Source organism: Lineus longissimus, chromosome 18, assembly GCF_910592395.1.
Source record: "Lineus longissimus chromosome 18, tnLinLong1.2, whole genome shotgun sequence".
Taxonomy (NCBI): Eukaryota; Metazoa; Nemertea; class Pilidiophora; order Heteronemertea; family Lineidae; genus Lineus; species Lineus longissimus.
Window position 1 is genome coordinate 248,376 of NC_088325.1, and position 27,378 is coordinate 275,753.

At 42.5% G+C, this 27,378-nt stretch overlaps 1 protein-coding gene across 4 annotated transcripts in view; it reads right to left on the reverse strand.

The window, feature by feature from the left end:
* Positions 1–6,108: 6,108 nt before the first annotated feature.
* Positions 6,109–27,378, reverse strand: part of LOC135502033 (hemicentin-1-like) — a 61,507-nt gene continuing 40,237 nt past the window's right edge. The window contains exons 2-13 of one of the 4 annotated variants that reach the window (XR_010449726.1): positions 27,239–27,331; positions 25,367–25,717; positions 24,356–24,487; positions 22,072–22,266; positions 20,923–21,177; positions 19,027–19,308; positions 18,225–18,385; positions 17,474–17,663; positions 16,072–16,205; positions 15,371–15,428; positions 13,362–13,389; positions 10,133–10,270 (exon numbers count right to left, since the gene is read on the reverse strand). Coding sequence is in view for 3 of the 4 variants with exons in the window: in XM_064794482.1 (XP_064650552.1) it covers positions 10,100–10,270; positions 14,220–14,261; positions 16,072–16,205; positions 17,474–17,663; positions 18,225–18,385; positions 19,027–19,308; positions 20,923–21,177; positions 22,072–22,266; positions 24,356–24,487; positions 25,367–25,717; positions 27,239–27,331 (2,006 nt within the window). In the remaining variant the exon portion in view is untranslated. Of the gene's footprint in view, positions 10,271–13,361; positions 13,390–14,219; positions 14,262–15,370; positions 15,429–16,071; positions 16,206–17,473; positions 17,664–18,224; positions 18,386–19,026; positions 19,309–20,922; positions 21,178–22,071; positions 22,267–24,355; positions 24,488–25,366; positions 25,718–27,238; positions 27,332–27,378 lie in introns of all 4 variants that reach the window. The other 3 variants (XM_064794482.1, XM_064794484.1, XM_064794483.1) reach the window with 3 other exon arrangements.

The window sequence follows — 27,378 nt, forward strand, 5'->3', positions numbered from 1 at the left end:
ACAGCCCGGCATAATCCCTCGCTACTCCTCCTTTAAAAGAAGCAGAACCTAATTCTGTGATGTCAGATTCACGAAATGACAGCCCAGAACTAGATTCTGCTGATCACAAGGCGCTGGTTTAATACTTACACTATACACTGCTAAATATCTGATCATTTCAAAACAGCTGTAATCGGTGAATCGAGACCAGTCACTCGTGATTTGATTCGTTTATTGTCTGTGCCTATGATAAAACTGGAATGTTTAGCTTTGTACAGATCAAGAGATGTGGAAATGGTGTTTTACTTGTGCGATTGAACCCATCCGATTCATCAGATATTTAGCAATGATTCCATATGTCGTGACATCCTTCCTTCCTTCCTTCATCACCAGCCGCCATGCAACCAGCGCCACGTGACCCATTTCACCATAAAGGGTCTGTACAAATCCTTGGTGTCATAGTCTACACCAATGTTTTATACAAACCCTCTATGGTGAAACGTAGAAAAGTAATACTAGTGGAAGCTCCCAGATGTGTGGATGAGGCAGAGACTATTTGCAAACTCACAACACTATCGAAAACATTTTATCCATCAATTTCTTTCAATCGCAATACTTTTATTATTACCGCCCCCCCCCCCCCCCCGACCCCACCCCCCCCCCCCCGAATTAAATTGTTATGTGTTTTAAAAGATTTCATCGGCAGCACTGTCTCTGGTCCATAATTTTAGAATCACCCTGTATACTTATGACCGTTACGCAGTTGACTTGGCTTGTGTACCGTTATATGCCAATGTGTCTACCACTGGTTTCTGCAAGCAGCCTCCTAAGGCATGGCTCCTCATTTGAGATCTTCCACTCAAAAACACAATCACATCATTCACATTATAATACAACAGTGAGCAAGGCTGCGCTAAATATTTCCCCACCCACCCTGAACTTGGGAGGAACATGTATGATTTTCAAAATGAAATATTTTACTCAGCCTTGAAAAACAGATGTGCGGGTCCAGAGGCGGAAAAGATCTATTTTAATGAATCGAATTCTTCTTTGGTGTCAATTAAAATCCGTGGTCACCGATCACTCTCACACGACTGATGACTCTGCTACAGGGGGCGAACAATCTTCCCGAATTAAAGCTGAACTGCATGCACAAAAGCAGAGCGTCCCATGCGGCAATAGTAAGAAATTCAAACGATCGAAAGGTCCTTCTGAATTCGTCCTGAAACATGATAGACCTCCAATGCTTCGATGCGCTTGATTTCACAAACCAGCAAGCCACAGGACGATGCGGACAGTCTCGGAGAATTATGGAAGAGAAAAAAATCAAAATCTTCTCCAGGGATTCGAACCCGGGATTTCGGGCTAAGAATACGACCGCTCTAACCGTCTGAGCTAGGGGGGCTTTCTTGAGAACTGCTGCCAGTAAATATATCTTATATGAATGGCGATTATGCTTTATTTTTGTGAGATGAACCAGAAATTTTCTCAAGTACATGTAACAGAAGAAGTTACCAAGACAAAGGTGAACATTGCTAAGAGAAAACGTAGACTCCGCATACATAATCACGCACAGCAAAGAAAAAAATGACTTTCTTCCTTCAGTTGCCCACTGGAAGCCGCTCAAAGATGTTGAACAAAGAATACACACAATGTTTGCACGTTCTATAAAGGCGTATAAAAGGACAGGCATTTCAAGCAGCCCAGTGGCCTCGAGGATAAGAGTGTTGACAAATAAAACGAGAGGTCTCAAGTTCGAGTCCCGATGAGAGGACTTTTTTTTTCCTTCCAGAATTCTCTGCGAATGTCCGCATCGTCCCACGGCTTGCTGCTTTGTGAAATCAAGCGCATCGAAGCATTGGAGGTCTATCATGTTTCAGGCCGTATTCAGAAGGGCCTTTCGGTCGTTTTCCAATGTGCAACCAACTGTCGTGTATTCTGACTTGATGGCGTATAAGCCAAATGCAAAACAGTCCCCGAGTAATCCATGCTCTGAATCCGCCCCTGGTGTGCTGGGATGTGCAGAGAAAACGGCCTACTCCCCCCCCCCTTTCGGGAATTTGGTACTGCGGTCAAACTGTTATGATTGCGCACGTTTTTATGAAAAGGGAAGGCATTTCCATCCCCATAGTCAATATCATTTTATACAATTCAAAGTACAAAGTAACATACATAATTTGATAAGAACAATAATGATAGGATAAAAAACAAAAACAAAAATAAACTTTTCGGGATTATCCCAGTCTCCCAGAAAAGTTCCTGGGGATTCAAAGAGCAACTACAAAGTACTCATTGAACTCGACCAGTCATGCTAGTCATCCCTTTAGCAGGAGAACTTAACAGTGACTTGGGTCGGGATTCGAACCATCGACCTCTCGATCACGAGGGAGACGCTCCACGACGCCCAATGTCAAATATCAAGAATGCAATACATTTATATTTACAATACAATACAATATAAAAGGGTCAAGATGAGAAGATGGCACATCACAACGCGGAGTGCAGGTGTAAATAATGCCTTCCCTTTGATAAGCCTACGTGAAGGGGATGGATGTAGGCCCGGTCACACCAAGGTTCCCAGCGCCACATTTGGCACAAAGAGCAAATTATGATCATTTTCTAACTCAAAATCAGCCATCTGTTTAAACTTAATCATGTTATAGGACTCTGATATTGATACAAATTATTCAAGTACGGCGGGAAAAAAGATGGAACTGCCATGTTTTCCCGTCCATTCTGGAGCCAAACAATAGAATAACATGTTAAGGACACTCTCGATCCGCACATGCGAGGAGCCTGGTGTGAGAGAGGGTCGATTTAAAAATACACAAGGGACATTCCACGGTCTGAAATACAAAAGACGGACGTGCGATTTCAATGACGAGAACTGATGAAATGTCCCGAAAAGAAGAATGAAACTACTCACTTATTCTTGCCTTGACTCTTGTCCATGCCACGAGGTTCGTCAAAGTCCTCCTTTAAAATTCGTTATTCATCCCACAGGTTTGAATTCAGTTGACAAAAAACCCTGTCTGTTCTCTCTTCCGCAAGAGTAAGTTTTATACGCAAGTTGAAAATAAGTTCTCCTTTGAAAGATGAACAGTTCGTCACGACATCTCCATTTCACAAGATTATCAGAATGTCTCCAGTCCACAAGAGTTAGAAACAAACGGTTCTCTACTGAAAATAAGTTCTCCTTTGAATGATGAACAGTTCGTCACGACATCTCCATTTCACAAGATTATCAGAATGTCTCCAGTCCACAAGAGTAACAAACAAAAGGTTCTCCACTGAAAATAAGTTCTCCTTTGAATGATGAACAGTTCGTCACGACATCTCCATTTCACAAGATTATCAGAATGTTTCCAGTCCACAAGAGTTACAAACAAAAGGTTCTCCACTGAAAATAAGTTCTCCTTTGAAAGATGAACAGTTCGTCACGACATCTCCATTTCACAAGATTATCAGAATGTCTCCAGTCCACAAGAGTAACAAACAAAAGGTTCTCCACTGAAAATAAGTTCTCCTTTGAAAGATGAATAGCTCGTCACGACATCTCCATTTTACAAGATTATCAGAATGTTTCCAGTCCACAAGAGTTACAAACAAAACTCACAGTAACATATACTAATCTTCAGACATTTATTCACACGTGTCTCAAATACAACGAAGCATAAACCAATCAATAACTGACCCCGACCAATCCCATTCAGCCGCGGAACCAATAATGAGTAAAATAACTTCTCCCGTCCCGGCTCGCGTTCGTACTATTACGCAACTATTACGCAACTTTATGTCCCCATCGAACTTTGCATGCACTGATCATATTTGGGGCGCAAGGGAGTATTCATCTTTGCACTCAAGACGAGACAGAGGGATTAGGGTACAAAGTAAACATTTCCCAAGATAAATTGCTTTTTTTCAAATCAAGATTTCACTCCATTTCTGAAGAAAGAACCCGGCAGATGAGTGGAGCTGCATTATTTAGATATTTTGCACTCGGAGTCAAAGATAATAACACCGTCAAAGGTGAAAATAGAAATGACACTTACCGAAGATGCTATTTGTCACCAGAAAGACAAACCTACACTGAGAAGAATGACAACGACCCATACATCAATGGACACTTGTCTAACACTAACATATACGCGCGCGCGCCTATAGCACGGAGAAAACCCGTAAGTTTTCGGCGCGAGATGACTTTGCTCGAATTTTGTACACGTGTGGCTGCGTATGCATTGGGCGGGTTTTCCCCGGATTTTTGCTAACGTAGCTCTCGGGTATACTTACCGCTGTTGCAGACGACACCAGTCAAGGTCATTCATCCTAGGCTTGAGGGTCAAGATGGTCTACTGCGTCCACAGTGATGTAGCGATTGAGAGGCTTTATAATAGAAGAACTCAGTTTAAATCCAGTGAAAAGTCCTTGGTGGTAAAGAAGAGAATGTTAGTTTTATTTGGCTCAGAATTGGTCGCCGGTATTTCCTAAGTAATTACTATGGACAATTCCCCAATACCGGGCGTACTGTAGTCTTCTGGCAAACCCACTGGAACTATTCTTTTCTCCAGATTTACGATGTGAGGCACACTGACAGCTTATTATGAAACAACTATGTGTTTGCCAATCATCGAAGAACCGTTAGGTTGACAACCAGTAGCAGAAAAATATATCGCACAGCCACGTAGCCTAGTACCATTAGGTCCCACAGGGGGCGCTGAATCGGCCACAGTCGGTAATATGATGCATGATTAGGACCAGAAGCCAGGACGTGGTCTATAGTGAAAGTACAACTCTTCTTCCTGGGCATATTTCAACAACAAACCAAGAAGACATCATAAGCATCTTTCCTCAGGAAATGGCAATGACAACATCCGGGACATTTCATGTCAAATATTGATTTACTGCGCATCTACAATATGCCACATGAAGTGTCAGTTTATGACCTTAGTTTTGGCCACAGGCCACAGGTGACAGTCATTTGTCATGAATTAGTGAAAATCACCGGTATAGAAAAAAACAGCTTCGGCCAGTTCCTTCGGTCTTCGCGAGTTCGAGGTAGGCCAGTTATCATATGTCAGCAGACGGGTTTCCACGGTTGGATCTCTGCACTCAGATATACCGGTTAATCTGTTGAGATACGCCCAAACAACATACCCATCGTTTCATCGCTGTATATCTTTTGCTATGTGAACCATTTCACCCGTTTTAATGGTTGGAAAGGGGTGTGTCTTGTACCTTGCACATACTGGGTGTTCTCAAGCATCAAAACTGCAGAGAGAATCAAATCATTCCGAAAACTGCTCTTGATACACCCTGCACGTCTGGGCCACACTGATTCAGGCCAGTACTTTCGTTCGCACAACAAGCTTTCAGGCGATTTCCAACAATCCAAGGATGTTGTTTGGATCCGTTGATGCCGGACATCACGAGGACTATGGAGATACCAGCCGCGCTGAGTTTGGGTGCGCAGTCCGACCACTGATTGTGACCGAGAAAATGCATAACGCACGACCACTGACCAATCAGGATTACACGTAATTGGAATGAGGAACATGACATCATTTTTTTCGATCAATTTCGATTTTAATGAGTCGAGCTTGCGGCATTACCTTCTTCAGGACTGACCAATCTAGTAGATAAGCATCTTTAGCCCATCTAACCTCGTTTTGCCATTGACATGGTTCTCGTTCAGGCCTACATACGTCGAGAGAGATGACTTGATAATTCATGAAACCTATCAGCAAAGACAACTGGCGAATATCAAGTTTTATGAGAGAGAAAGTGCAACCAGCAATGCCATGCAGTTAGACCAAGATAATTCAATGTCAGTATCATTTTCTCGGGGCTGGACCACCCCAGGTTCGATAGGATTCCATCATGTTCTAATGATAATGGGTGGATCATATTAATTCATGTCATTATCTTCATTCCATCCCTAAGTCTCCGAGTAGGAAATACAATTCAAGTGTTCTAAGGAAGGTCACCTGATAGGTCCATGTGAACCGCATCTTGGAGAATGCTGACGGTCCAAAAACCGTTTTCTCAAACCCGTTTATGGCGGAGGCTGTGGGAACAAAAACATTGAAATATCAACTACATGGAAAAAGGCAAACTACAAACGTGTTTCAATATCTATCATTTATTGACATGAAATGCACGTAGGACGGCGTTGTTACACTTAGCATCAACCTTCTGCGTAACATGTTGCATAATACACCAATACTAGCACATATTTCAACACACCAGCATACCTGCTGATAACACTAACATGTAACATTGTTCAGAGTTGTTCTTGCTGTATACAAATATGAATTATTTTCATTTAGTTCCCAGAGCTCTCAATAGGGTAATAGCTGTGTGTAAATGGCCGTCTTTTTGACCGCCTCTCACCCATGGCAACCCCGCTTGCGGCCATAGCAACCCCGAGTGACTGAGGCCATAGCAAACCGCGTGATAGCAACCCCGCGTGCGGCCATAGCAACCCCGAGTGACTGAGGCCATAACAAACCGCGTGATAGCAACCCCGCGTGCGGCCATAGCAACCCCGAGTGACTGAGGCCATAGCAAACCGCGTGATAGCAACCCCGCGTGCGGCCATAGCAACCCCGCGTGACTGTGGCCATAGCAAACCGCGTGATAGCAACCCCGCCTGCGGCCATAGCAACCCCGCGTGACTGAGGCCATAGCAAACCGCGTGATAGCAACCCCGCGTGCGGCCATAGCAACCCCGCGTGCGGCCATAGCAACCCCGCGTGACTGAGGCCATAACAAACCGCGTGATAGCAACCCCGCGTGCGGCCATAGCAACCGCGCGTGACTGAGGCCATAGCAAACCGCGTGATAGCAACCCCGCCTGCGGCCATAGCAACCCCGCGTGACTGAGGCCATAACAAACCGCGTGATAGCAACCCCGCCTGCGGCCATAGCAACCCCGCGTGACTGAGGCCATGACAAACCGCGTGATAGCAACCCCGCGTGCGGCCATAGCAACCCCGCGTGACTGAGGCCATGACAAACCGCGTGATAGCAACCCCGCGTGCGGCCATAGCAACCCCGCGTGACTGAGGCCATAGCAAACCGCGTGATAGCAACCCCGCCTGCGGCCATAGCAACCCCGCGTGACTGAGGCCATGACAAACCGCGTGATAGCAACCCCGCGTGCGGCCATAGCAACCCCGCGTGACTGAGGCCATAGCAAACCGCGTGATAGCAACCCCGCCTGCGGCCATAGCAACCCCGCGTGACTGAGGCCATAACAAACCGCGTGATAGCAACCCCGCCTGCGGCCATAGCAACCCCGCGTGCGGCCATAGCAACCCCGCGTACGGCCATAGCAAACCAGGTGGGGGCAATCCGTTTCCCACCTGCCATCCCCGACTGTCATCTATGGCATCCCGTGAGTGGCCATCGCTACAAGCATGCGATCATAGCAACCCACATAGCATACACCAATCTCTCATGCGACCATAGCAACCAGCCTATCACCCTTAGCAACTCTCAGCTGATGATACTCAATTACCTGGTGGTGCTGTAATTTCGCCCAAAACCGCGGAAGCCGCCTCGGTATTCGCCTACATATTTGCTCCGTCCTCGCGGTCTTGGGGGAGACTACTAATACCTCCAGTGAGCTACCAATTCCCTAATCAAAATGAAGTGTAACAATATTGAATATCACCAGTCCTTTAACATACAAATACAATGCTTCATATATAAAAACTATCAAGAGCACTTAAAGCAAGGCTTGGCTGTTTTACAGCAGTCTCTGATGCATTTTACATGCGAACAACTCGCTATTCTTACGGCGGTCATTTTCACTTTTGAGCCTTACTCCTACCCCAAACCTAAGCTTGACCTTGACCCATACTCCTAACACTAACCCTAACCCTTTCTTAACACTAATCTTTGTCCCCTAATCCCCAGTTTAATCCCTAAAATCGCTGAAATTCTATTGTTACGGTTCCGTAAGAATAGCTACTTTGTAAAGCTAAAACGACCCGCCTGTTGGTGGCTTACAAAACGATAGGACATACAAAATGTATCCGGCTGTCCATCATACTATGTGCATGTAGTAGAAAGTTATGGGCCCAATTTCCTAGATATTATTACTATTTACTAGGATTTTCCCTTAATAGTGGTGAAACAAACGCCGTTCCTAACTTCAACCATAAAAGTTCCAAACATTTATTTCCTACGTGCAGAATTCACATTTGTTTTAGAAACATCGCAATAAATAAAACAATTAATACATGCATCTTGTTTATTATAACCGTTATGTTACCTCGGATACATGTATTTACAATCCATTATAGAAAATGTTATGTAATATTCATATACCACTCTCTTTCCTCCATTGTCTGGTCACTCGAGAGAAGAGGCAGGCATCTCCCACCACGGACCAGGTGACCCGAATGACAGCTACCACTTTTATTTGCATTTTCGTATTGTGTGGACTGGGATTCGGTAGTGATCCGCGTACTTCTATTGTAGCAACTCTCCCCTCTAACGGAGACCTATATCCAAGTACCTTCTCCTCAACATGGTAGCCTCGCAGACATCTTGGTAATGGTTCTGTAGCCATGTGGAGCTTTGTTGAAGCAGTGAAAGTGTGGCAATTACCCTACCGAAAAACGTACACCCTTTGAACACAAAAAGGTTAAGGTGAAAATGACGATCTAACCTGTGGTAATAGGCCGCTATGTTGATGGAATTGATCAGTTTAACTAGCACTTCCTCGTTTGAAATGAACAACTTTTTCAGTCCAATCAATTGAGACTTGTAGTTATTGACTGACCAAATAATTCATATCTGGGAGGTACCTGAATTTTCTCTGGAGTGACCAGACAATGTAGAAACTAGAGTAGTATAATCGTAATAACTTCAAGCATAAATTTATAACTATACAAAAGCAATGTTAACATCGTTTCAGTTTTTACCCGAAGTCATCTTTGAATAGAAACATCAAGGTCATTGTCATCAAGGTCACGGTCAAAGACTTCATGAATACGGTGTGTGGTGGTTTCCGTGATATTCCAGTGGATATAACATCCCAACTACCACAGAAACCCAAACAAACTCGGTTTTCGTGTTTCATTTTAATGAGGCATGTGGCAAATTTCATTCCATTCTTATATTCCCCGACTTCGTTATTGTTCGTGAGTTTTTTACATATACGTGTACGTATATACATGCCTGGCCCCTGTAGTACAGCTCTACACCTGAGGCAACTTGCTCACGATAAGACCAAGTGACCATGACCAAACTGAAAGCTGACATGCACACATAAAACCCTAACGGCCTAGTGAGAAAACACTAACGCCCGTCCGCCATGTTTTGAACCGCCGTTCAGCCATGTTTCAATCGCTCTCAGATATGATAGACTACCAAGAGGCCGCAGTGGCGCTACCGTCTCCACCAACAGAGCACTGGATGTGGCCCAGTACGAGCATCAGTACTATAAGTGGCCATTGCGACCATTGTTTGAAATCGAATGCCACCTCATCAGACAGTTCTTCAATACACGGATGGTTTTAATACTAGCAAAGCGGGAAATTGTTTTGCATCTTTAAAACTCGAAAAATAGCTGCGTGCTCTTATAATCATCACAGGGTGTCATGTTCATCTCCTGATTATGTATCTTATGAATTCACTTTGCCAATATTGTAAAAGGGTACAATTTTAAAGGTCACTTTAAAACTGAGAATGGTACAGATGGCACAAAAGACGCCATTCTGTCAAGCTTGTACGTGAAATACAAAAAACTGAAAAATATGTTCATCTACAACAGCGTCTTCATGGCATAGTCGGTAAGACGGTAAGGATCAAGTGGCGAGGGTTCCGTATTCGAACCCGTTCGAGGAACATTTTTCATTTTTGCTATACAGGAGAGCGTCTCTGTGACCTGTCTCGTCAATGAACTCATTGTTTGTACAGTCAAGTGAGACCAGTCACTGGGTGTCTATCATGTTTCAAGTGCAGTTGGTCGTTTGGTGGTCGGGTGTTCGTGTTTTCTAACTTGGCCGTTAGGGTTTTTATTCATGCATGTCACCTTTAATAACCAAGACCTGATTAAAGGAGAACATATGAACCAAACGCAAAGATACAGATATCATTTTTGAAGGCATCATTCCGGATGAGTTAACGGGCTCATTTCATACTTTTCCGACTCCTCGTCTGGTGATGGTGGGTTTTTTTCGAAGACAGGTTCTGGATAAGGCTTCCTGATTATATCTACCATGTTCTTATTGTTGGCGACTTTATGATCGGACTTAAAGGTTTCGAAGGTGCTGGATCCCTTGAAGAGAGAGGAGAGAACATTACTTGAGAAACCATGCAGTGAAAACGAAGTCTTGAACAGAATTATGAATGCCAGCATGCAGTGTGAAGAGCATGGTAGGTGTGATATGTTCACTGAAATGCTACAGCTGAATCGTTAAGACTCGCTGGATTGTTCCAGAATCCCTGTTTGTTAATCTGGTCCAGGAAAACTGTTTTTCAGTATGTGTCATATACTCTATGCTTAGTCAGGTTAACATTTCAAAACGTTTTTTTGAACTACCAACTATGGTTTGAACTACCAACTATGGTTTGAACTACCAACTATGATACATGTAAGTCATCCATGATGCGACAAACAAGTCAAAGCCTCACGTGACAAGGCCGCTTGGCTAACGCCAGCAGTGTATGACTGCTGATATCGGCAAGGACACGTTTGAGCTAAAATTATAATTCTTATTATACCTTCATGGATACAAAACGAGTATGTTAACGTATGGAAGAGTTTAATTTAGCATGTTTGAGGAGGACGTGTTATTTCTGTCTATGGGCATGATTGATAACAACTTGAAACGCAATGAGAAGCAATACAGTCATGCAGATCGGCCATTTTTGAGACGGAATTATTTTGTTCATTGCCTACGCTTTTGCTGACAGACATGACTGTCTCCAGCTGGTAGTCTTCGTTTGAGAACGGAAGCAGGATCTGTTCAACACTGCATGAAGGCAACCAGCGGTCAGTTCGCCGGTTGAGAACGGAAGCAAGATCTGTTCAACACTGCATGAAGGCAACCAGCGGTCAGTTCGCCGGTTGAGAACGGAAGCAAGATCTGTTCAACACTGCATGAAGGCAACCAGCGGTCAGTTCGCCGGTTGAGAACGGAAGCAGGATCTGTTCAACACTGCATGAAGGCAACCAGCGGTCAGTTCGCCGGTTGAGAACGGAAGCAAGATCTGTTCAACACTGCATGAAGGCAACCAGCGGTCAGTTCGCCGGTTGAGAACGGAAGCAAGATCTGTTCAACACTGCATGAAGGCAACCAGCGGTCAGTTCGCCGGTTGAGAACGGAAGCAGGATCTGATCAACACTGCATGAAGGCAACCAGCGGTCAGTTCGCCGGTTGAGAACGGAAGCAGGATCTGATCAACACTGCATGAAGGCAACCAGCGGTCAGTTCGCCGGTTGAGAACGGAAGCAGGATCTGATCAACACTGCATGAAGGCAACCAGCGGTCAGTTCGCCGGTTGAGAACGGAAGCAGGATCTGTTCAACACTGCATGAAGGCAACCAGCGGTCAGTTCGCCGGTTGAGAACGGAAGCAGGATCTGTTCAACACTGCATGAAGGCAACCAGCGGTCAATTCGCCGGATCTGTTCAACACTGCATGAAGGCAACCAGCGGTCAGTTCGCCGGTTGAAACCGAAGCAGGATCTGTTCAACACTGCATGAAGGCAACCAGCGGTCAGTTCGCCGGTTGAGAACGGAAGCAGGATCTGTTCAACACTGCATGAAGGCAACCAGCGGTCAGTTCGCCGGTTGAGAACGGAAGCAGGATCTGTTCAACACTGCATGAAGGCAACCAGCGGTCAATTCGCCGGATCTGTTCAACACTGCATGAAGGCAACCAGCGGTCAGTTCGCCGGCTGACAGAGGAACGCATTTTATGGCCGGTAGATGTAAATGTTAACAAAGATTCAGGGGATGTACTGTGCCTTTAAATGATCGTGGTGTAACCTACGGTTTGTCGCGGCTTAAGGCAGCAACTCAACCGACGGTTCTCCAGTTACATTTCGAGGGCATTCTTCGCCCGTGCTTACAAAGGTCATCAAAGAGCATTTGGCAGAGGTTTTAGGTAGAGATCTTAAGCCCTCTGTCTGAACAATGACTTTGGTTTCATAATCGGCACGAAGGATCGATGTGGTAATCCCCACCTCCCCATTGTGAGCAGGACCAATTGCGGCCATAATGTGTTGTCCTGTGGCCCACGGACATTACTTGTAATAGGACCGTGTGTGGACAAATCCACCTGGTCCGTCGCGTGTGTATTACAATGGTGCAACACGTGACTACACGGCTGGCATCGTGGTCCATGGCAGACTTCACTGGTGGACCATTTCCACTCACTCTGCCACTGGCTCTCATGCAGTGGATCTTAGACTTCACACAGAGTTACATCATGCCGGGAGTAATCCTCATTGGATTATTCGGCAACACGCTATCACTTGTGATATTTTTCAGACTCAGGAATCGGGAAGATGCTTGCGTCCAATACCTCAGTTGCCTCGCTGTCTCGGACAATGGGGTGATTCTACTTCTGGGCTTGACAGAATGGATCGCGTTTGGACTGAAATATCTCACTGATGGCAAAATATCATTCAATTTGATGACGCAGAGTGGTCTCACATGCAGATTGCAGCATTTCATGTTGCAATGCTGTATGTGCGTCTCGGCATGGACAATTGTAACCTTTTCTATCGAGCGCGCATACGTGGTCTGGTTCCCTTTCAACCGAGCAAAAATATCATCAAGATTTCGACTGAAAGTTATTTGCTCGACATGGCTTACTGCAGCTGTAATAGGTGGTCGCCATTTTTTGTTAGACACATTCCCTGGAACCCCAGTGTTATGTTATTACAATGTTGAACCAACACTTGCGGACGTCCTGTGGCATTTAGACACAGTGTTGTATAGTTATGCACCATGTGCCTTAATATCTCTCACAAATCTCCTCATTCTAATTGCAATATTCAAATCTCGTGCTGCGAGAGGCCTCGGGCGGCAGACTCAGAGAACAACACATGAAGGAAAGTTGCTCGTGTCTCTGCTCTTGGTCTCAACACTCTTTATAATCCTCGTAATGCCATTGAACACTTCTTTCACATATCTTGCCGATGAGCAGAACAACCTCCCACCAGAGGACGCTCTCTTCATCTACCTCATCATAAAGTTTCTTACCCTAGTCTGCGTGCTGAACTACTGTATTAATTTCATTGTCTACGGCTGTACATTGCCGTATTACCGCGAGGAAGCTGTAAAACTTCTGCTCTGCAAGAAGTTTCAACCAAAGACCTCATTTTCTAAGTAAATAAACTCAGTCGATAACATTTACCATTTGTGTCTCTTCTTCATGCTTCCACCTGGAAAAGCGTAGCAGAGAGAAAATAATACACATCATGCAAAACAAAGTAACACCTTAACACTAAACATCCAAATCAAAGTAACACCTTAACACTAAACATCCAAATCAAAGTAACACCTTAACACTAAACATACAAATCAAAGTAACACCTTAACACTAAACATACAAATCGAAGTAACACCTTAACACTAAACATCCAAATCAAAGTAACACCTTAACACTAAAGATACAAAACACATATCACCAGTAACGTTAGTTTAACCCTCCTTGGTGTACTTTCATAAAAATAAAAAATCATAAACTGCATGCAAGCTGAGCCGCTGAAAGGGTTAATGCATCATTAGTACACCAAAACTATACTCTGGCTGTCCTGCAACAGGACACTTAAGTTAACCTCACTATACAGAGGTAGATGTTGTATTCCTGCGACGAGGTTGGTCTCGCGTGAAGTAATACACATTGGTCGATATAGTCATGGCCTCACAGCCAAGCTGATCTCCTTACAGGTCATTGTTAATGCATCCTTCATCATCACCACTTAGACGATACTCCCGCCATATCGATTTTTATTTTGGGGAATTTTCACGAAATAAACAATGAAATCAACAAGCGTGCTCGCTGTATCCATTTCGTGTTTTTCAAATACATGTCCACTTGGGCACTAAGGAGGGTTCGGTGCAAAAAAAGCCTAAGTATGTAGCATCAATGATCGAAATAAGACAGACTCACAAAAAAGATCAGGACAAACTCAACAGATATCATATTCAACTTCAGTGGAGAGAGTTGTTTCACTGGTGACTGGCGACTGGTTACAACACAATGTTTTACCTTATTTTCTGTAATGAGAGTACTTCTTACTCCGTTTTTGTCCTGAGAGAACAACGATGCAAAATAAATGTCTTAGAGTCATTCAATATTCATAAACTATTGCCAACAAAAGAGTCATTAAAAAAAGTCAGTTAATAAATTTGTCATCGATCAGTATCCGAAAGTTGTTCATCAACAGTTCATGGGATGATGTCACAAGAAAATTGGCCATTGGTATCTTGAATGTAATAAAATGTATTAAAACTACGTTCTGGTCATATGCATTGTTATTCCGATATCTAATCTAATCCATATCATCTATCATATCTAATACGATAAATTCATAAGGACCCTAATACATTTTGCTAAAACCGGTGCACACATCGGTGCAACAATCGTGCCTTAATCATCTCATAACAGAAAATATACATTCCTGTATGATGATGAAGTATGGTCAGTTCCTTTACAGTAAGGATAAAATGGAATGTTTGTTTACTAAACATATGAACATGATTCGATTTATCTTAGGCTTTCGTTTTTACTTTTTGTCATCAAAATATCTATCAAAATATATTAAGCATATTCTAGACGTGTCTATAAAGCCTACCAGGACACTGTTAACTTTTGACAACACGTGCATCACAAGTACATCAACATTTGTATTAGAATCATTATTTACACATCTACGAATAGTCAGTTAATTGTCAGATTATGTCACCATCGTTCATCCTACCAGTGTTTTTCAAATAAATTTATTTGAAAGACTCTGATCCTACCATGTCCAATCAGTGATTTTCGTTGCAAATTTTCAGTGAATGTTAGACCCTGCAGAAATCTTCAAGTTATATATTTACTGTATTTCGCAGAACTTGTCAAGATTGAAAAACGAATAACGTATTATTTCATATACGAGGAGAGTAGATGAAAATTAGCCATGCACACGTGACATACAGGATACATGCAACCTTGGCCCCAGTAACACAGCATGCTTGAAGTTTGTTTACTACTGTTAAAATGTGACCGAGTGAATGCGGTCTATCAGGAAAAGTAGAATCTACGAAAGCGATAGCTTGGTTTATGGACTTATTTTGTGAGTCTAGCTAAAGAGGAGCAGTTTTAGTGTTAAGTTGATTTGAAAGTGAGTTGTGAGTGGAGTAAATTAGGAATGTTACCCTCAGTTAATCCATTAGAATAACTTTAATGAGTATGAACTCTTGAACATGGCAAAACCTAAAATGGCAAATGGTAAATCATGAAAGTTTTGTTCTTTCGCAAAAAGAACTCCAGAAGAGTTGAAATCAGTGTGTACTTTAACGTGACCTTGATTGAACTTGAAAGTAATCTGAATTCGATTAACGAAAGTAATTGACATCACCTTGGTTGCTGAATACATCATTTTGTTGATTTTGTAACTGATGATAATCCAAACTTGACTTTTTTCTGCTATTCAGGTACACTATTCGTTCCTGTTTTCAAGGACCAAACACATTACATTTCGAAGACGCAAGAACTTTGAGTAGATAACATTATCGGTGTATAAAATATTAATGTTTTATCGAGATTTACCCTGACCTAGCAGAGTTTTGAACATTGATGCTTTAGCCTATGAAATAGTCAAAATGTTTAATCTGCAGTCACTATAAAAAAAAACACAAGCAAACAATTTGATAAAACATCCAGGTCGACATGACAAAACATGTACCATGGACACGTTAAAAAGCAGCACTCAATTCAGTACATGGCAACATGCAAACAAAAGCTAATTATTCACTGTCAAGCAAAGGGTAGAGTAAGGGACACATGCGATGCATCAAAGTAGCATATCTCATCTGACCGCCATGCGCATGCCTATTACTCATTTAAGTTGTTTTACCTTCGATGAGGTCGCCGCTACACATTTGCCCTTGGTTTTGACGATGACCACTGTAATTATGATCCCAACGACCACTATCACACCGACGGCAATACCAGCTATCATACCGATCATTGCGGTTGTCAAGGTTTTTTCTGAAAGAAAAACATAAGCATGACTCGAAAGGGAAATGCGGTGAATTCGACACCTCGCGCGTCCTAAATCCAACTGAAGTCCGCATATTTAGGACACGTATAATGCTCTTGCTGAAAGGTCTACCGAACTGGAGAATAGTCAATTAGAATTGGCGATAGATGCGAAGGCACGCTCTTAGTTTTGCCTCAACTCATCAGTAACAGTGTTTAATTGATACTATGCGTCGGTATTCTAGTCGTGTTCGGTCTGGTGGGATTGTAGGTCGTCAACTGCAAGGAAACTCAATATGAGAAACAAACATTCTTATAAAATGGACACAAAATGGAAACAAAAACAGAGAAATGAAAGGAAGTGTTAGTCACAGCGACATGAAGTAGGTTGCATGCATTTTTGAGGTGTCTTCATTTTCAAAGTTGTGACCAAGTGAAACTCTGGCTGTATGATATCATATGTAAACGCTCTCTAGCTTGTTTGGGTGTTTCTGCTTCAAATATCATTTAGGGAGTTATACTGGATTCAATGAAACGGCGGCCATCTTGAATTCACCCTAATTGGACCACATCTGAAATGTCTACCTTATTTAAAAAATACTCTCCTAGGGGTCCCATCAAAGATCAAGTGCCAAATTAAGGGGGATCTGATTGCACACAGGGTCCATCTCGGCCCCATGACAAATAGGCATTTTGCTCACGCGCCCTATAGCATATCCACAGTATACATTAGTTTATACACTCTGGAAGGATCCAGCACCTGCGGTTCTTAAATTGATGACCGCATCTTAGCTTGAAAGATATCGTAGCAATAACAATTGCAGTAAAATATGTTAAGACAAACAATAAAGAAAAATTAGCTATAACTTTTTATGGGTATACGAGTGGATACGAAAATCATCTAAGTTGGGATTGTTCTCCTATATACTGACGGGAAGACACGTAAACCACTACACCAATAAAGGTTAAACCTCTTCTACCTTGGAGAAGTAATAAGCACCACTTAATAGTTAACTTTAGGCCATGAAACCACGATTCCTTGGACGTGTCCGGTTCACCCGGGTCCAGGATAGTAGTGTCCACAACTTTGAGACCGCCTGAAAGTATATAAAGGAACGCCCTTATCTTACTGTTTGAGGGTACTGATTTCATGTGTTTTGCACGAAGTAGGCCTACTGCGTCATCCTTGTTGGTATGAGAACTGCAATGAATATGACATCGTAAGGCAAAGCAAAAATCTCTTGGCAGAACTTGGTGCGATTTTCCATCCTACTTACCAGATATTTTAAGTTGTATTTTGGTAGAAATAGCATCATTGGTGACGTTCAGGGTCAGTACCATTGCACGACCCAACTCAATCCATTTGGCGTGGAAGACTTGAGATACGCTGGTCTGGCCTTTGAAGGCGCCGTGACTGCATGCCGTCTGTAAGGTCACGGGGTTAAAGGTGCTAATATTGATAGCGTCCTGAAAGGAAACAAGTATGGGGTCGATGTCGTTTCAGTATTGAATTTCTCAACCTGCCCCGCGAAGGCCGAATAATGTGTTTGTCTTTTTCAATTGCCGGAAAAAAATTGAGATACAATCAAAATCCCTCCATGGAGTGGCCAAAGCCTTTACATGGTGGTATTGACGTTTTTAGCCACTGTGGCGGTACTCCTCTGAAGAGATGTTCAAATTACTTCAATGGACTATGTTTTAATCCATTGTGGGTATGATTTGACAGGAGACTGCAAAGGTCTTTTTCAGGTGAAGTGTTTTTTTCAGGTAGATCTGGCCAAAGGTACTTGGCTGATCTCTTGCCACGAAACTATAATAGTGTGATCACAATTAGTAATGTTACACAGCCCCGGGCAGCCAGTGCCATAGTCGACGAGCTTCAGTTGACACCGTGAAAGAGCATTGGTCAGGCCTACCATAAGGATAATCTACACCACTATCCTTTGGTAAATGTGATTAGCACCTTTGGCCAGATATGAAAAACACTTTAAACATGGAGTCCTGTCAATCCACAGTAATGATACATACTTGACCATTCTTCCATGTGATAGAAGGCACCGGATGAGCACAGCTGACCTCAGTTGTAATGGTCAATTCATCGTTGTCACCGATTTGTGTGTCTATACAATTCTTCTCTGTATCTTTGCCTGCGTGAATCTTACACGAGGTGTTGATGCTGCGTGGAGATACTGAAAGAGAACGGAACACTGAAAGTCCGGGAGATTTCAAGCGTACTACCTAAAGTCCGGGAGATTTCAAGCGTACTACCTAAAGTCCGAGAGATTTCAAGCGTACTACCTAAAGTCCGGGAGATTTCAAGCGTACTACCTAAAGTCCGGGAGATTTCAAGCGTACTACCTAAAGTCCGGGAGATTTCAAGCGTACTACCTAAATGAATTAAACTCTGTCTGAGAAGGTTATACCTTGTGTTCCTTCTAGAAGAGTTATATCCACTTGGTGAAAACATACGTTTTGCTCTTAGCTTGCTATTTTACTGGAGCAACTGTTAAGGAAATCGTAAGGTACGATTCAGAAGAACACTAGTACCACGAGAGAACTGCGTTCCCAACAAAATGTGTGTGCTGCATATTGGTCGTGACAGTTCGTCTTTTCGTGTCTTGCACCTGTAGCAGATGACACTGCTGGTCTTATAGTACCGCGAAAGAGTTAATGAAGCGTTTACAAGTCTTAACATTCTTGGGACAGGTTAGTGTCTTGCACACAAAGCATATGACACTACTGGGCGAAAAACAGGCAATCATCCCAGTCTCGTTGAACATGGTATAGGCTTGGTACAATCAACCAAATGTCTGTCCATTCAGGAACCTACCATTGACTACGACTTCTACTATTTTCTTCTCCAAGAAGCATTCACAGCTATAGCTTCCTCTATACGACCAATCTGCTGTAAAAGTCAAATTATAATATTTTTGCTTGACGCAGGCTATGCTGTACTTGGGATCTCGAGATTCGCAGTCAAAGGTCTTGGTAGCGCCCTCTTTCGACCAGGTTGGTCGTTCAGTCCCGTTTATTCTACACATGATGCTTGTAGTGGAGTTTTCCGTGACGTAAACCTTTTGCGTTTCCGTGGTGATGTGACAGTATCCGAAAACTGAAAAGTACAAGACAAATGAATTGGTTGTTTTTTTAAGAATCGAGTTATTTCCTTTTCATACATGTAGAAAAAAATACAAGGATATAAATGGCATCGTCTGCATGACACAGGCAAAAAATTCCGATGAAATATCTATAAAAGAAATGTTTGTTACGAAGTCTACATGGTATGGAGGATGTTTGGAAATTTGTATAAGTATATTATCTAAGCAAATGTAATTTGATCAGCACATACAAATGGAGGGTAGGATAGTCCGTGATAAGCATAGTACTTTTGAATTGAGTCAGTGATTGACGATATCGTGACCACCCAAGGTTGAGTTAACATGAATTCAGAACTACAAAAGAACATGGTACAACTTCCTTGCATGTTTAAAGTCACCATGTGACCTTGAACCCGATGTCAAGAAAACACGGGATGCTGAAGCCAGCGAGCGGTAAAAGATCTTCAGGGAATATCGAGTAAATGGAAAAGCCTTGTTGGACACGGAGCAAAAATATGATCAGTGTGTCAACTTGGTCGTCCCCTTCAGGAACACTGAGGCTATGGTCACTGGTTCCCAACATGTTGTCTTTCCCGATAGGTTCCGTCTGCTGAGGTTCTCATGACCACCTTTATGTTTTATTGCTTTTGGCTTTCAGGGCAAATGTAGTTGGACAGTTATAATCAGCTTGCCTTGCAGGTCTCAAAAGAATGTTTTTGTTCCTGATAATTGTGGTATGCTTTGGTGTATTTCATAGAGGGTGGGTTAATAGGTTCATGAAGTCAGGTACTGTAGTAGGAAAGTTCTATGCCATTAAGGCCATCACTTTCCTACCAGGTTTTCGGTGTTGGCGATGCTAAAAACAAATTTTACATGTATTCACGTTCATCTCACTTGTTCCTGACGTGAGTTGGATAAGGAAGTCCGAACAGACAACAGCCGACCCAATACTTAACTCTCGTACAAAGGAAATGGAAATTGTCATTAAAACCAATACGATTGTAGGAACAAAGTGGACAGCGTGAATTTGACCTCAGAAGTGATTTTATTATTGCAAACACACCAACAAGAAGCAAGTTTCACAAGTTACACAATAAACTGGAGTGGTTAACATTTCATAATTATAGTCATTTATAACACCTGTCCTACCAATTAACCCGTGTAAGGTTCCACAGAATGAAAGAAATCCCTCAAACAGTTCAATACATCTCCAACTTCGTTTTGACTTGTTTTGATATGTCATCAAGTGATTACTGTCCGCCCGTTACTCTATGCTACACTTATGACCAATATCTCAAAGTCTCCGAGTCTTCTTGATGACACTAACAAGTCTTGATTAACATTGATGGGCAGAAAACGACCTATTATATGCTATTACATCCGTCCATCAGTGGAGGATGATAGCCAGTGGCATGTTGCAAGGAGCTTTAGGACAGAAGGCTTCAGACTCCTCAGATATTTCCAAAATAGCCAAAAAACAATGCCTTCACACATTTCGATTGTGGACCATTAATACTGTTAATAATGGTAATCATTATGTACATCGTTTTGGTACCAAAGCCTCCCATTCACGATTTCTTAAGGGTTTGAGGGAGGACCGCCCACAGAAATGATCAGAGTTGACTTACCTGAAAATTCCTTCGTCTCTTGAAGAACCGTAGGAACTCCTGACACACTGTTATTGGCAAAGCATTCGTACACGTACGTGCCGTTGTACGTGGATGCAGGGACGTGTAGGACGCCAGCTGTGTGCTTGAGGTCCTCTCCTGAGACCTTGACCCAAGACATCTCTGGGGTGGGGTTACCCCTCGCTGAGCACGTGATGTCCAAGGGTGTCACTACGGTGTCTCCTGAGTGCGAGATGCTTAGATTTCGGGTGGTATCTAAAAGATAACATTATAGCAAAAATAATGAAATTAATAAAAGTTGTATGTTGTTTTTGTGTTGTCTCTAGTTGTTCATCAACAGTCAGAGTGACATGATAGAAGATATGCTCTCCTAACAGCAAACACATGGATTATGGTTGTAACTACTGCTGACACCTATTAAGAAGCTACCATCGGCGTGTCGATGTGATGAGAACTTCTATCGGCAACTGAAAAAAGAGTCTGCGCAACCTGAGATTCTATTTTACAATTTTAAGGTCATAGGTCTATACCGGGGTCTATACAAGTCTATATCATAACAATGAACTATAATCCGTCATCGAAACAAATGAGATGGAAACACGTAGGGGATGCATATTCTTGTTGTCAAGTATTGTGGATTAAATCCTATACTTGCTGATATTCAGTTTACCTGTGCAATCTCTCATCTAATCCTAGTGATATCTCCGTGTTTGCAGTATTCACCATGTGACTTGACATATCATGTTATTATTTTTCGAGTGGTGATGTGACTTTTTGAGCAAGCGTTTTCGAACTTTGGTAAATTTTCTATTGAAGGGGACTTATGTGTTATTTGAACATGTACCTATTGAAAATGTTAGTGCAAGATGGTGATCATTTTTGCATAAACTGAGTCAGTAACTTTACAAAACAGTAGAACCTCTCTAAATAAGGACACTCTCGGGACTGACAAGTGCTGTCCTTAATAGAGAGGTGTCCGCTAATAGAACTTCTACTGTACATGTATTATAAGCTGCCTTCTATCATTCTTGTAAGAATACACTGACGGTTGAAGCATCGAACTCAGCTGTCCTATAATGAACTTTCCATAAGACTCGCTTTGGTAAATGCCTTGTCCCTTTTGCACTGGCATTTTCAATTTTTACTTACATTGTACAATCAAGTTGATATCGGCCGACGGAACTGGCCCAGCCGTGATTGCTGTGTTGTTGACCTCACAAGTGTAGATGGAGCCATTTTCTTCCGGTTTCGCATTCGTGATCTGGTATTTCTCAGATCTCGTTTTCGTGTTATCTCCATTGTCAGTCTCACTGACTTGTGTGCCTGTGAGGTCTGTGACATTGCCTGTAAAACCAGAGGCAGAATTAAAAATGTCGTTTGAATAATTCGTTTGACATGTAAACTTCACCGAACGTATCATCGTAACACTCAGGGTGACCCAATCTCCCAATGAGAGGACAGCTAGTATTTGCTCCGTGGCAAAAGGACGCTATAGTCAGCAAACGGTGCCAGTATCACGCAGTAATCATAACCAATGGCGAGCCTTGGAGATAGTGGGTGACCTTGCCCACTTGCACTTGCCCTATATTTTCCCTCTGAAATTAAAGAAGTCCCAGTGTAATTACCCAATACCACTGGTCTTGTGTCGGAAGTATATTTTTGGGCCGTAGATTTAAACATACCAATCATTATAATGAAAATACGCTAGCCCCAATTTGCTAGGAGCGTCAGCCAGGGGGCAAAGCTGTCGTCATAATCCTTAAAGGTCTAAAATGAAATTGAGAAAAATGATGTGGAGAAGTGTACCTCGAACAATTAGGGTTCGTCCGGGAATCGAACCCGGGGCCTCTCGCACCCGAAGCGAGAATCACACCTCTAGACCAACGAGCCAAGGTTGGGTAACTTTATGATTTTTATTTAGAGGTTTGGAAGTCATGCCGACTTGGGCATCGATGATCTGTCGTTTACAGAACATGTGGTATAGAAATCCTTTTAAATGCGTTAGGTGTTTTTTGCAACCAGGCTTCCTTGTGAATATATTTCATAAGTTAGGAATATACCAAGGGAAGATACCTCTTTAGAGAATGACAAATAAACTCTCACGGGAGAAGCAAGTAACATTGCTCCGAGAAATCAACCAGCTATTAAAAGATACCAGAGACCAGACTTTAAGTTCACTCAAGTTTGAATTCAGTTTATAGCATCTTCCGGAAGGATGATAATTCACCTCCCCCGGGGGACATTCGTAAAGGCTTCAGAAGCCCGCGACAAAATGAGAAAATTATTCCGAATGACATCGACCGATGATACTGTTCATCTGAATTGGCAATGATCTGCATTGATTGATATGTGGCTTCATGTAGGAAAAACAAATTTCATGAATGTTTACTCTGTAAACTAAACATTGTGTCTGCATGTTCGCTTGTCACGTGACTGATATTTGGACAGATCTGAGGTACTTTGTCCAATACTGACATTTATATTTGTTACCTATTTAAGCAATTGGAAACTTTCAAATTCAATTTCATTTTTTTAACGAACAGTGCTGTTGCTGTGAAGCGAATCAGTTGGACAATTACGCCAGAAAATCGTTCGTCTTGTCCTTATTTGGTTGTCTGTCTGCGACTCTAACATGACAATTTAGATAAAGACCACTTCATGAATCAAGGATCACATTATAAAGGATCATTGGTCTGATATCCGACATTTCAAAGGATGGAGTAATACGCGAAAAGATGACGAATCAAGTGGAGCTAGATTGATATCATGATAAAAAGCTTGTAGATTGACGTACTTGAACTACCGAGTAGTGCGGAGGGTTTGTAAATAGAAAGCGAGTGTACACTTGTGTGCATCATTGAAAAATGAGTAATGATGATAATCCTCTCCTTGGACTGTCAAAATATCAGTAACGAGAGAATGGCATCCATGATCAACCTTCCCTCACATCAAAACTAATCTGATACTGACGTAGACACCGCGAGTGTCTTACTTAGAACATTTTTCTTACCCTGATGCTTTCATACGTTCAAAATTTTGAAAAATTTTCAGAGTCAAAAAGGTTTTGCGACTGATGATTTTGGTTCATTTTGAGCAGGAAAAAAAAGTGGAAAAAAATTGTACTTAAAAAACTTGTCGAACCCTAATGCTTTCTTTCATACGTTCAAAATTTGGAAACATTTTCAGAGTCAAAAAAGTTTTGGGACTGATGATTTTGGTTCATTTTGAGCAGAAAAAAAAGTGGAAAAAAATGTGTACTGACGTAAGTCTCGGAATGACGTTAGTGCGTACATCGTACCAGACCAGATCACAGTCATCCGCCGTTTACACGGCAGACTAATCTAGACCAATCCGGATTGATCCAGATCGGTTTGGTCCTAATATTCACTTGGATATAAATAACTTTTATATGAATTCTTCGAAATGCCCATACCTCCCACGTCCTTTTTCCACTTGATCGTACCATCCGGCCTTCCGAGGTTTGCCTCGCAGGTGAGGTTGACGGTGCTATTCTCGACAGTTGGCATCACCGGCGAGGCTGTGAAGGATAGCATCTGCGGGATGGCTGCAATTAATTAGAATAGTATCAACTTACAAATCCTCCTTATATTGATTGAAGAAAGTCCTGTCGTCTTCTTGATCATTTGTGGAAAAGCGGCCCCACTGGACATGCTTGCGACTGAGACTAACTTGAGGTTTGAGGGCCTCGGAAACAGGCGACAGATGGGCGACAAAAAGGATCGCTCGCTGCGATGAGCGATACAAAGATCACTCATCATCTGATCAGCGAGTAAAATCACCGATCCTTGTCAAAGGTAGTTGCCATGACCACCGATTTTTGTCGTGTGCGATCATGATGAGCGTTCTCTGTCGCAAGCATCGTAATATCGCCTGAAGACCAATGATTTATTTTGCTACAGGCGAGCAAGTGCAGGCCTGGTCCACATTTGCCTGCTGCACATCTACGTTTGTCGCCAGTAATCAACGATAAACATGATAAATGGGCGCATGAGTAGTTTTAAATCAGCGATCATTGTGCGAGTCCTCAGCGTCGGAGATATAGTCGGGCGTTGATGTGCCTCCAAGTCATCGTCGTTGAATACAGGTACGGTATGGAGGTAGCCCTTCCCCTCATATCATAAAGCCCGGGCAGTGTATGGATCGGTCCCCATCGCCGGAGATCAGTCGAGCAGCGGCGGGCCTGTCATAGTGGTTGATCAAGTAAGTAGGGCATAGTCATTACCCATAGAGCCCTCCCAGTATGAACGAGTTCCCGCGGCCAGTACGCGTTAAGTGACGAGATCAATGAGATACAAACATCTTTTCATTTCTAGTGGTTAAGATAGACAGTCGAAACGCATATTGAATGTCATTTTAAACTGTTTATGAAAAAGATCAACTTGCAGATTAACTTGACTAGATACATTATTAACCTTTTACCTACCATTTACGTGTAAGTTCACTTCCGCTGAAAGCTTACTATTCGTGATGGACTGTCCATACACCTGGCACTGCACAGCTAGCTGGTCTTTCGTGCTGACCTGATCTACAGTCATCCGAAACTTCCCAGGGCTGAGTAAGAATAGTTGAGCCCTACCCATGAATACTCCAAGTGACTCATTCTTTGAAGTGCTCTTTTCATACGCATAAATTTGAGCATTATTCTCTAAATAGACTAACGCTTTGATGGTTTCGTCAGTTGGTTCGTAGTCGCAGTCGAAGTGGACCTCGGTGTTGTTCAATACCGTCGAGTTTGGGAGGATGGTAAGCACCGCACTCGTCAAAGTGGCGTGAACTGAAAAGACAAAAGAAAAATGATAAGTTGCTCGTCACACTCAAGTCACCAAATTGGCTTCGATATCAAAATGGCGGTCCTGGCTATAGACCTCCAAACCTCGTGACCAAGTTTGAAACTTTCGAATAACTGGAGTGCTGAACTTTAATCCGGTAAGGATATAGTCCGGGAGCTGAGCGACTTTTATTTGGCATGCTAGCTACAAATGATTTGGAAGTGTTGAGGGATAGAGTACGCCTACCTGACCATAGAAACCCAATTCTTAAGTTTTTTCCAGTGGTGAGTGTAGGAGATAGAGGGGTTAGAATGTTTATTAATGACTTCATCATTGGACCACGAATGGAGCTCTTTACAGGAGCACAAGCATCAATGTACACGTAAATCTTGAAAGGTTGGATATAGACTATATAAATGTATTACCAACAGATAGAAACATGTTGTCTCTGAGTGAGTTACATGTAAGCATGTTTTATTTGTTCTTCAGTGGCAGTGTGGTTGCAATTGACTTTAGGTATTTCCATAGAAACCAATTTGAAATGTCATTTCCTATATCATATCAAAATGAGGCTTTCAAAGATATCTGATAGACTTTCAGTTCAACGTGAACCCGACGCTATCCAATCGTTTACTAAAAGCCACCCAAATATTTCAAATTTCAAACCCTGGCAAATACAGCAGAAAAAGTTCAAAAGAGGAATCGAGTTTCGGGTGATGTTATGTGATGTGTCGGAATTCTCGGATAAAGGCACAAAGCCGAAGTTTCCACTACAGTTTTTTCTTGAAAACTGAGAACTCACATATATATTCTACAGAGACAGAGATGCAATCGAAACTTTGAGTATATCTACCAGGGCAGTCTAGTAGTTAAAATAACCAATTTCAAAGTCGGTGCAATAATAACTACCAAAGTACAATGTACTATGATATAGTTATTTTCATTAATTTTAGAGAGGTTGAGGCATTAAGCCTTCATCTCTTAATAACTCTGACTGAAATCTTATCCCGAAAGAAACTCTATACATACTCTTCCGGAGCCCAGTGAGCATTTTTTCATGTGAAAGCAATGTAAGTGATGATAACTCGTATTGTATTTACATAAGTGTGCTGACAAAGATGACGTTTTGATCCTGTATGTCATTCGACCAACCATGGGGATTAAGTCATCATCCGTCGACAACTCTGACTTCAATCTGATCCCCTGTTTATAGTGTTGATACGGGACTATGGAGGTTGAGTTTTGTATCGGGATTTGAAGTGACATCCATAATCCAGGATGATATTCACCATGCGTGGAATATGGAGTGCTGATCTGCCAGGGTGGGCGAAATGATAAAACCATGACCATTTTAAACCTTCCACACAATATTGACAGTTGTATTTCAGTCTCGCGTCTGCAACAGATATTACTTTTTCTGGGTAATCGTCGTTCCACCATATGGTTTGGTTACAACAAGTCATAGTGGTGCAGGGGGTCTTGGTCCTGGTTTAATTCCTTGGGGTCATGCACCTGCATCTACCTACCATGATGTGAAGACATTAGAATCAGGAAAAACGTTTTGACGACCAATCCGCATGTCGGATTTATTTTCACCAGACGACAGCATTGCGTAGCACCTGGAAGCAAAAGAAAGTAGAACATTAGTCTTATAAAGAAAACTCCA